The following is an 11,577-nucleotide window of genomic DNA, read 5'->3' on the forward strand; positions in this document are numbered from 1 at the left end:
CTTGTTTACTGCCTTTGGTAACATGCATGCTGCTTAGCCATAATTTTGCACGCCTTGACAACCGCCGTATGCTGGTAATTCTGCATAAACACAAAAACAAGTGATCAACATTAATTTGCACAAGTTTGATGTGGAAAATTTTATAATTTATCCTCTGCAGTAGATAACATATCTCCAAGCCCTGTTTCTGCAGTAGAAGCTAGCCATACTTGTATGTCCGCCGAATGATTATTTTTGCTATGATAAAATCATCATCTATTATAAGAAGAGCATCAACCAGCAGCATTCACAAATTGAAAACTCAGTCAACTAGATGATGATTTTATCACGGCAAAAGTAATCTCATCAAGGGGTTCACGAGCAGTACACATGGATAATGGGAGCTTCACCTACAAAAAGAATAAAGTGAGCGGTACATGGACTCAAGTATCTATAAATAATTATATATATTACCACTATGGAAGTTGAATCCATTCTTCTTCCTCTCGCATATAGCTAGTATTTTCATCGTCCAGTTCATCAACATTCGGGAACACGGGCAACTGCAGCTCATTCTCAAGTTCTATTTCTACAGAGCCTTCATTTTCATCATCACAGTGGTCATAAAAGTTCTTTTCCGGGACTTTCAACACCACAGACCAAAATTTTTCAAGAGTATCATCAATGTAGCAAACTTGCTTAACATGTTTCCCTAGAACAAAAGGATCATTTGAAAATCCTAATTTATTTAAATTAACCAATGTATATCCCAACTCATCAACCTTAACCCCTTTGTTCATATCTACCCAATTGCAACGAAATATAGGGACTCTAAAATTATTATAGTCTAGCTCCCATATACTTGTTATAACTCCATAATAGGTATGTGAAGTATGTTCAACAGATTTAAATTTTTCGGAAGGCATTAATGTATCTGCAACAACACAAACACCACTACACTGTACTTGTCTATTATTATCACGCTCCTTGGTGCTATAAATAACCCCGCTGATTTTATAACCACTAAACGTAGGAACATTCTTGTTAGGCCCTTCTGCCATCCACCTTATATCATCACCTATGCTATTATGGTCATGGAGCAATTCCGTCTCAATCTGTACAATAAAAAAAAAATTAAACAATTTTTTTAGGTCTGTGTTTTTATTTTTTATTGGATGTCTTCGACTTCTTATATTACTTGTCTGTATTGTTTTTAATCAGGACTACGTAACAAGGTAATAAACACATAAATAAAACTTACCTTTTTCCTGAACCATTCGGGGAATTGTTCATTCTGCTTGGTTTTTAGCCACACCTCGTCATTTTCATGCTGCTGGTATCTTAGCATTAAAGATGCCATATGTTCACTACAAGTAAAATCAATTGCTTCAATATATTTACCGAATTGCAGATAATGAGAAAATAACAAAATGCACACACACACACACATATGTTAGTAACTTACTCAAAATATTGCCTCATGTGATTGCTATTTTGCAGAACACATAAGTGTGCTAGATGCAATTCCTCTTTGCTTGGCTTGATCATTGTCGCACCAGATAAAGGTTTGCTTATTGCATTTTGCTCATGCCTATCATTTTTTGGCAAACCTATGGTAGCTTCTTCAAAATTGACCAAACGTTCAACGGCCTCTTCGGCAACATATGCCTCGGCAATACAACCTTCGGGATGAGCAGCATTTCGAACATATACTTTAAACGCCTTCATATATCTCTCAAAAGGATACATCCAACGTAGAAAGATTGGCCCGCAAAGCTTAACCTCTCTCACAAGATGAATTGAGAGATGGATCATGACATCGAAGAACGAAGGGGGAAAGTGTTTTTCCAGCTGGCATAATGTTTCCACCAACTGAGATTGCATATTTTTCAATTTATCTACATCGATGACTTTGCTGCAAATTGCCTTGAAGAAAAGGCAAAACCTTATTATTGTGCACCTGACTTTTTTGTGCAGTACCGACCGAATCGCAATTGGAAGCAAATGATGCAATATTGTGTGGCAATCATGAGATTTCATTCCAACAAGCCGAAGTTTTTCCATATTTACAAGATTCTTGATATTTGAACAAAATCCATCCGGTAACTTCATTTGAAGAAATGATGAGCAAACTACCTTCTTTTCAGCATTTGATAAGTTCCATGCAGCCAAAGGTACCTTCTCTTTCTTTCCGGGAGTTTTTGGCCTTAGCTCCATTCTTATTCCCATTTCTGCCATATCGAGACGGACTGACTCCCTATCTTTTGTCTTTCCGGGAATATTTAGCAAAGTTCCAAGTAAAGCCTCACATATATTTTTCTCGATGTGCATCACATCGAGAACATGCCTAACTGGCAAAAATTTCCAATACTCAAGTTGAAAGAAGATAGATAACTTCTTCCAAACTGGTCTAGCATCACCTTTCTTCCGTTTATGTTGGCGTTGTGTCTTACCAAAGACATGGTCCCTTAGATGTTGTACTCTTTCAAAAACCTGCTCACCAGTTAATGGAATAGGACCAGCACCTGTCTCAACGCTATTATCAAAAGCTGCCTTTTGATTTCTATACGGATGATGACGAGGCAACCACCTCCTATGCCTCATAACTACCGTCTTCCGATAGTGAACCAGCCTAGTAGCCTCTGTTTTATCAACACAAAGAATACAAGCATTATATCCTTTAACTACATGTCCCGACAAGTTCCCCAAGGCCGGATAGTCACTTATTGTCCATAATAATATGCCCCTAAGTACGAAAGACTCTTGTCTATATGCGTCGTACACTTGTTTCCCGCGCCACAACTCCTGCAGATCTTCAATAAGTGGTTGAAGGAACACATCTAATCATTTCCAGGCTCGGTCGGTCCTGATATTAACAAGCAAAGCATAATGTACCTTCTTTTCATACAGAGCCAAGGTGGAAGGTTGTAAACCGATAGCAAAACTGGCCAACTTGAGTGATCAGTACGGTTTCCACGAAAAGGATTGAAACCGTCGGCGGATAAAGCTAACCGGAGGTTTCTACTCTCCGATGCAAAATCAGGCCACTTTTGATCGACATCCTTCCATGTTTGCGAGTCTGCTGGATGCCTCATTTTACCATCTTGTTGTCGTTCGGTCTCATGCCAAGTCATGTCCTTCGCAATCGCTGGTGTATTGAACAAATTTCTTATTCTTGGTATCAAGGGGAAATACCATAAGACCTTAGCAGGGACTCCTTCTTGTTCTTCTCCTTTCTTATTCAGTTTCCATCTAGAGGCCTTACATATGCGACAAGTAGTCTCATCTTCATCTTGTGGCCCACGATATAGTAGACAATTATTCGGGCATGCGTGTATCTTATCATAACCCATTCCTAATGCACATAAGGTTTTCTTCGCTTCATTGAAAGAAGAAGGGACATTGTTGCCTTCTGGTAGCAAAGACCCAATCAATAATAGAACATCAGAAAAACATGAATCCGACATACCATGCTTCACTTTCAAGTTGAATAACTTAACCAAAGCTTTCATCTTAGTGTAATTCTCACAACCAGGATAAAGAGGTTCATGCTCACCTTTCACATGGTTGATGAAATCTGAAGAATCTGAAGAAAGAACATCATCATCGTCAGCTTCACCCATTCTTGTGCAGAATTGGTAATTAGAAGATACCGAGTTGTCACTTTCATCCAATACAGGACTTTCTACAATATTTGGCTCCCCGTGCCATATCCAGCGAGTATACGTTTCATCAATACCATTTTGAAACAGATGGTTTTTAACAATCCGAGCTTTCCAAGATTTGCTATGTGCGCACTTTAAGCATGGACAACTTATTTTGTCTTCGTTATATCCATTCTCAAAGGCAAACATAAGTAAATCGTCCACTCCATTCTCAAACTCTCTTGTTCTTCTATCAGCTTTTAACCATGACCTATCCATATTTTGATATAAAACAAGCTGCAAAAAGAAAGTGACATGATGGTCAAAAACAGAGCATATACTATTAAGCTTATGACTAACTACCAAAACAATTACAAACCCAAATTCCCAAATAACCAAAACTATTAAGCTTATGACTAACTACCAAACCAAAACAATCAGCAACAACTACATAATCTATTAGCAATTAGTAACTAATTAAGCTTATCACAAACCCAAATTCCCAATGTGCATCACTTCAAACAATTAATTGCAAAGGTGAGCTTGTGTTAGAGCTTAAACCACTGAAACAATGGAGGAACCCTAAAACACTAAAAAGATAATTTAGGTTACGGATTTACCTAAAATGGAGCCGCCACGAATCACGATGGAGAGTACAGGAGGGGATAAGATGAGGAGTAATGAATGACCTAATTTTGACTTCAATTATTATGTTCTCATTCAGACATAACAAAGCTCAATGATTGGGTTGTTAAAATTTTAAATAATCCTTAAATTATGTCCAAATAAAAATCCACTTATGGATAGTCATTTACAAAATTTATCGATGTTAATATCGACTTATTGTAGTCATGTACAAATTTTATCGGAAAATAATCAACTCTTCTTGTTCGTCTTTTTAACAGAAATCCGGTAAAAGCTGTAGTCCCTGACACGGGTACTACTACCCAGTTGACTTAATTAATTTCTGAAATGGATTTGTCAACGATCCAACCGTACGGATGTTAATATCGACTTAGTGTAGTCATGTACAGATTTTATCGGAAAATAATCAACTCTTCTTGTTCGTCTTTTTAACAGAAATCCGGTAAAAGCTGTAGTCCCTGACACGGGTACTACTACCCAGTTGACTTAATTAATTTCTGAAATGGATTTGTCAACGATCCAACCGTACGGATGTTAATATCGACTTAGTGTAGTCATGTACAGATTTTATCGGAAAATAATCAACTCTTCTTGTTCATCTTTTTAACAGAAATCCGGTAAAAGCTGTAGTCCCTGACACGGGTACTACTACCCAGTTGACTTAATTAATTTATAAAATGGATTTGTCAACGATCCAACCGTACGGATGTTAATATCGACTTAGTGTAGTCATGTACAGATTTTATCGGAAAATAATCAACTCTTCTTGTTCGTCTTTTTAACAGAAATCCGGTAAAAGCTGTAGTCCCTGACACGGGTACTACTACCCAGTTGACTTAATTAATTTCTGAAATGGATTTGTCAACGATCCAACCGTACGGATGTTAATATCGACTTATTGTAGTCATGTACAAATTTTATCGGAAAATAATCAACTCTTCTTGTTCGTCTTTTTAACAGAAATCCGGTAAAAGCTGTAGTCCCTGACACGGGTACTACTACCCAGTTGACTTAATTAATTTCTGAAATGGATTTGTCAACGATCCAACCGTACGGATGTTAATATCGACTTAGTGTAGTCATGTACAGATTTTATCGGAAAATAATCAACTCTTCTTGTTCATCTTTTTAACAGAAATCCGGTAAAAGCTGTAGTCCCTGACACGGGTACTACTACCCAGTTGACTTAATTAATTTATAAAATGGATTTGTCAACGATCCAACCGTACGGATATTAATATCGACTTAGTGTAGTCATGTACAGATTTTATCGGAAAATAATCAACTCTTCTTGTTCATCTTTTTAACAGAAATCCGGTAAAAGCTGTAGTCCCTGACACGGGTACTACTACCCAGTTGACTTAATTAATTTATAAAATGGATTTGTCAACGATCCAACCGTACGGATGTTAATATCGACTTAGTGTAGTCATGTACAGATTTTATCGGAAAATAATCAACTCTTCTTGTTCGTCTTTTTAACAGAAATCCGGTAAAAGCTGTAGTCCCTGACACGGGTACTACTACCCAGTTGACTTAATTAATTTTTGAAATGAATTTGTCAACGATCCAACCGTACGGATGTTAATATCGACTTATTGTAGTCATGTACAAATTTTATCGGAAAATAATCAACTCTTCTTGTTCGTCTTTTTAACAGAAATCCGGTAAAAGCTGTAGTCCCTGACACGGGTACTACTACCCAGTTGACTTAATTAATTTCTGAAATGGATTTGTCAAAGATCCAACCGTACGGATGTTAATATCGACTTAGTGTAGTCATGTACAGATTTTATAGGAAAATATAAGATGTTTAAAATAAAGTCATCTTTTTAACGAAACACTGAACCGAATAAAAATCTTCTAATCGAAATTATTAACTAAACAATTGTAACAAAGTATGTCTAACAACAGTTTTTCAGACAAGATAATTTAATTTTTAAAAATTAAAATATATTAAAAGACATTACATACCGTTAGATTGAGGTACTATCTCAAATCAGCACCGTTCATTTGATTTTTCATTTCCCCCCAATCAAAAATTGTCTCCCACCTTGGCTTCGCGGTGTTTACTTTACCAGTTTACATTCACAATTTCATTTTTCATTTTCATTTTATCACACGCGACAACGGCGATCACAGGCGACAACGGCGATTACTCAACCTAGCATCACACGCGACAAGGGCGATTACTCAACCGTTTAATCACTGGTATGGGCTTAAACCCTAGAACCCTAGCGTCCCTGATTTTATCTTTTGTATTTGGGGTTTTTTCATCTTATGTATTTAGGGGTTGTAGAGTATATGATATTTTGGGTATCTTCATTCCGATTATATGCGTCCTTTGCATGCATTTTGTCACTCACTCTTGATTTTGAGTCCCTGATTTTATGTATTCTATGTTTCACTCTAGATTTTAGTGTTCCTCTAAATACACTCTGCATATACACTCAGCATCCCTGATTTTAGTGTTTCACTATGCTTGATTTTAATGTTTCACTTAAGATTTTGTGGATTTTGATCCACATTGCCTCTGTTTGATTCACGGAACACATAAACACATTGCCTCTGTTTGAGTATATATGTTTCGTGCATATATGCGAAGTCCTTTTAGATATATGACAGCTCATTTTACATGTTCTATATTATGTGACTCTGAAATTTGGTTTTTCTTCCATATACATTTGATACATGTGTTTTAAACTTTAGTTTTTGTTTGGTGTATAGATAATGGCCACTCCGAAAAAGAAAAGTGAGTCAAAGAAGACAGAATTGAACACAAGAAAGTCACCGAGAACAGGGCCAAAGAAGAAAGAGCTTAAAAGGTCCAGGTCTTCATCCCACCCAACTACCATGAATGTGATCAGGGCTTTACGAAAGACCAGGTCCTTAAACAACCAGACCCCTGCTATGACCCCCACCCCATCCACTTCTTCCCCAAAGTCTGTGAAGAAGAAGCCTATATCTGAAATCTTACAGAAAAAAATTTCCAAAAATAAGAAGAAAAAAGTGAAACCTGTTACCACCCCGAACAACAATGAAGGACTAAAACTACTCAAGCGAGGTTGTGTAACGATGCATAGAATTGTGAGACGAAAGATCCAGGGGAATAAACTTAATGTGTCTTTTAATGGAAAGGGAGAGCCGTATGGTCCTGAAGCGGCAGAAATGCAATCCTATATTGGGGTTTTGGCAAGAACCAAAGCACCAATCTGGCATGATAGTTGGAAATGTGTTCCCGATGAGACAAAGAACAAGCTTTGGGAGTGTGTTCTGGTAAAACAAACTCAAATAATTATGTATCTTTCATTATATGTTCATTACTTATGTATCTGATATCTTTTTAATTTCTTATGTATGTAGCTGGGTTTCATTTTACCTCCGTCTGCGAAAAAGTTGGTTTTACGTTCCGCTGGTCAGAAATGGAGGGAGTTCAAAAGTCGACTGACCACAAATTACATTCTCCCTTATCGAGATCAACCTGAAGTGTTGGCCTATCCTCCTGCAGATTTCTCTTTCATAGAAAAATCGCATTGGGATATATTTGTTGCTGATCGCACGTCACCTGAGTTTTTGGTATGTTTCCAGTTAGCATTATGACATACTTATTTCTAGTTAGCATTAAAACATACTTGTTGTTTCTAGTTTTTGGTATTTAATTAATATTGATTTCATAACCACATTCGTGCTTCTTATGCAGAAATGTCATAATGATGCTATACAAAGAAGGATGCTGAGTGTATATCCACATCGGATGTCTCGAAAAGGTTATGCTAACCTCGAGAATGAATGGGTGCGTAATAGTGAAATGACATAGTTATTATTCTAATACAAACTAATTTGTCTAACATATCTATACTATTATACTTTCCTGATCATATACATGTGAATGCAGTATCAATCTCATCCAGATGAAGAGGAAGTTGATCGGTCGTCAACCTGGGTCCTAGCAAGGAAGGACAAAGATGGTAAATTTTTAGGAAAAATTGTTGAAGATAAAGCAATGGAAATTGTAAGTTATATATTAATTTTTGTCTTAATTAATTGAAAGTATATGGTACTTAATTATGTTAGTCTTTTACATGGAAATAGCTCAGACTGTGATAATATGGTACACTTAATATTTTAGGAAAAATTGAAAAAGGAGGTTAAGGAAGGGAAACTAATAGCTGAAGGTGTTGATGATGTTTTAACACTCGCGCTCGGTAAGCCTGAGCATGGTGGACGGGTCCGTGGACAAGGTGTTCATGTAAAGCAGTCGGTTTATTTTGATCTTCCAAGGCAAAAAAAAGCTAGAACAATGGATGAAAAGATACAGGAAAGAGTTCAGAGGTACTTGGCAGAGGAGACTCCAAAAATAATTAAAGCGAGAGATGATTTTTGGGCTGCTGAAATGGAAAAGCTGAGGGCAGAGATCTTGAAAAGGCCCGTACAACAAGAATGTACTCCAACGCATCCTTCCCAACAAGCAAGCTGTCACTCTAACGGCGGGGTTGATGTTGATGCAGCTGTAAACCATCCTGCTACACCTACAACTGCAAAGAATTTATTTCCTGTTCAACAGGAGGGAGGTGGTCTGAAAATTCAAAAGATTGAAAGTTTGTTTGTTGATTTAGGGGTGGATCCTGAGGATGCTCAGAGGTTGGATGGCAAGGATGAAAGTTGTAGAATTGTTTTTGAGGAAGACAGATGTGAAGAAGTTAAAGTGAATGCTCCGGATAATTCTGTTTGTAAATTGGCTCTTGGATCGCTCAGCAACATTGTAGCTTGTGCGAAGATTGATGAAGTTGTTGTTGTTGTTGAAGGAGAGGAGACAATCCATGGAGTCAGACTTGGGGAAGAGAATGCAAGAGTGTCAATCACTCAAGTCATTCAAGGAGATGCTAAGATTCCATATCCCATCGGTGACGAGATTTTGACCGTGGAACAAGCCATGGGAACTTTTATTGCATGGCCAAGAAACTTGATAACAATGAGGAACAATAGCACTTCCAATGTTTTGTCAGCTCCGAAGGTAAAAATATTTAGAATAGCACTATATAGCTAGAATGTTTTTATTTAGTATTTTCTTTCTTACTATTTTCATGTGTATTTTCTGCAGAAAGCCAAGAAAAAGGGAAAAAAGAAGACTTATAAATTAGTCGCTGATGTTGAACCAGAGCTTGTTGTTGAGATGGGTGCAAATTACCCATCTGCATTAAATCGTTTGTGGACATGGGCAAAGGGTGCCTTAGCTGATGAACGAACGGTTTCTTTTCAACTATCCCAAGAAGCCTTTGGCTCTACAAAAAAGATGGCCATTTACTTATCAGATATATATTCGGTGTGCTCTGGAGGTGAAATGTCGGGGTCTGTGATCGTCCTTTTTATTCAGTAAGTTTCTCCACAATTTTTTTTTTAATATCTCATAGTTACTCTGTGGCTCCAGAAACGATTTTTTTTTAATCTCTCATATTTTTATATGTAGCTCCATAAACGAATACATCAAAAAAAATAAGATGACCAACATGATCAAGTTCGTAGATCCCACCACAATTGGTGCCATTGGCTGTGGTAATGCAGGGCAGAGGTCGCGTGCACTCGCTGCACGATTTAAGAATGCTAAGAAAGGGCAATACTTTCTTATGCCTTACAATGACGTGTAAGTTTTAATCCAAGAGCTAGCTAGTTAGACATTCTCATATAATGTTTTAGCTAAACAGGATCACATGCCTTTTTAAATTGATTTTTTTTGGAGCTTCTAAGTTTCAATTTTTATGACAAGGCTTCAATTCATTCATGTTTGTGTAGGAACCATTGGAATTTAACTGTTGCAAATCCTGAGGCAGAGGTTGTCTACCACATGGACCCTCTAAAACGTCGAATCGCTAATGTGGAATGGCTGGATGTTGTCGACAAGTAAGATTCAGCTTCTAAAATATCTGTATGGAGTCTTGAACTTTGATAGACCACGCATTTTTCAGTTGCTTAATGGTTTTGCTGGTATTATTTTGGTTGTAGTGCCATTAAAATTTACAAAGAGGATCTCAACAAGGTTGTCAAGAAGAAAATTTTGTGGGAGAACATGGCGGTAATAATCAATTCTCATCATATTTTTTCTATGCTATTAAGGATATTGTAATTAAATAATTATTTCTTACATCTCAGTTAGTTGATATTGTAATTAAATAATTATTTGTTACATCTCAGTTAGTTGTTAAGGATAGAAGTTAGTTAGATTAATGCTTGTATATAAACACTACTGCACTCATAGTTTAGAGACTTATTTTTTACATTCACCAAATCTGTTTTGTATAGTTATCTCTCTGCAATATACATACAAGAGCTTCTTTCTCTCCAATTCACAGCTTTTGTAATGCATTTTTAATTAATCCAGGGAGTTCCAGTGCAGTCAGGAACCAAGGATTGTGGCCTGTTTGTGATGCGCTATATGAAGGAGATTGTTCAGGACAAAGAACTTGAGTTTGCTGCTAAGGTGAGATTTTCACTTTGGGTTTTCCCATTGACTTATACTCTTACTCGTACAGTACTTAATTGTATGACTTATGTAAAATTTTGGGTTATTTTTCAGTGGATGCGCAGATCAAACTTGGTTTACACTGATGATGACATTAACGAGATCCGCTGTGATTTTGCAAAATATTTCATGAAACGCCATGCAATCTAGGTTCCAAATTTGTGGTCTTTTGTTTGAACTAGTAGTCGGATTTGAACTTTAAATTATGCAGTTGGTCATGGTGATGCACTTTTTGGTCCAATCCAAACAGAATTGTCGGTAGATTGATAGATTTGTCTCAATCTATTAGTAGATTGCATGGTCAATCTATATATATTGTGCTCAATCTATATATATTGCCCGGTTCTTGTTCTACTGTTGTAGGATTGTTGGATTGGTTGTGTTTGGTGGATTTATATTAGATGTTTGGTGGATATATATATATATTGGCTTGTTCTAGGATTGTTGGATTGATATGTGTTTGGTGGATTTATATATATTGGCTTGTTCTTGTTCTAGCTAGTTCTAAGTTTGTTGGTTTGGTGAATTTATATATATTGGCTTGTTCTTGTTCTAGCTAGTTCTAGGTTTGTTGGTTTGGTGGATTTTGATTTTTTTGTGATTGGTAGTTAGTTCTCGGTTTGTTCGTTTGGTGGATTCATTTTTGGTGGATTCATTTTTGGGATTTAGTTTTTAGAAAACAGGTGGTTTGGATGAAATCAGGATTTTATATGCAAAATTTTATATACAATAGATGATTGTGTTCTCAATCAAAAACAGCCATTGTACCAAACTAATTGGAACAACACTGTA

The 11,577-nt window shown here is 36.7% G+C and overlaps 1 protein-coding gene and 1 long non-coding RNA gene across 2 annotated transcripts; one reads left to right on the forward strand and one right to left on the reverse strand.

Moving 5' to 3' along the window:
* Positions 1-455: 455 nt before the first annotated feature.
* On the reverse strand, positions 456-3,902 carry LOC141714044 (uncharacterized). Its single transcript, XM_074517589.1, has 4 exons — positions 2,888-3,902; positions 1,457-2,792; positions 1,241-1,346; positions 456-1,094 (listed from the first exon to the last, which is right to left on the reverse strand). Exons 1-4 carry the CDS (start codon positions 3,900-3,902, stop codon positions 456-458), a joined length of 3,096 nt encoding a protein of 1,031 aa, XP_074373690.1.
* Positions 3,903-10,038: 6,136 nt separating this feature from the next.
* LOC141712013 (uncharacterized) lies at positions 10,039-10,708 on the forward strand. Its single transcript, XR_012571504.1, has 3 exons — positions 10,039-10,166; positions 10,269-10,338; positions 10,645-10,708. It is a non-coding gene; the product is annotated as an uncharacterized LOC141712013 (long non-coding RNA).
* Positions 10,709-11,577: the final 869 nt, after the last annotated feature.

Source organism: Apium graveolens, chromosome 3 (assembly GCF_009905375.1).
Source record: "Apium graveolens cultivar Ventura chromosome 3, ASM990537v1, whole genome shotgun sequence".
NCBI lineage: Eukaryota > Viridiplantae > Streptophyta > Magnoliopsida > Apiales > Apiaceae > Apium > Apium graveolens.

Bases quoted from the DNA above. Each gene is read 5' to 3' on its own strand.
- LOC141714044 (XM_074517589.1), bottom strand. From the start codon at position 3,902: ATGGATAGGTCATGGTTAAAAGCTGATAGAAGAACAAGAGAGTTTGAG. The intron at 2,793-2,887 runs GTATGAAAAGAA...CACTTATTGAAG, and splicing joins CAACCTTCCACCTTGGCTCT to ATCTGCAGGAGTTGTGGCGC. The intron at 1,347-1,456 runs GCAATATTTTGA...TTTTACTTGTAG, and splicing joins CAAAATAGCAATCACATGAG to TGAACATATGGCATCTTTAA.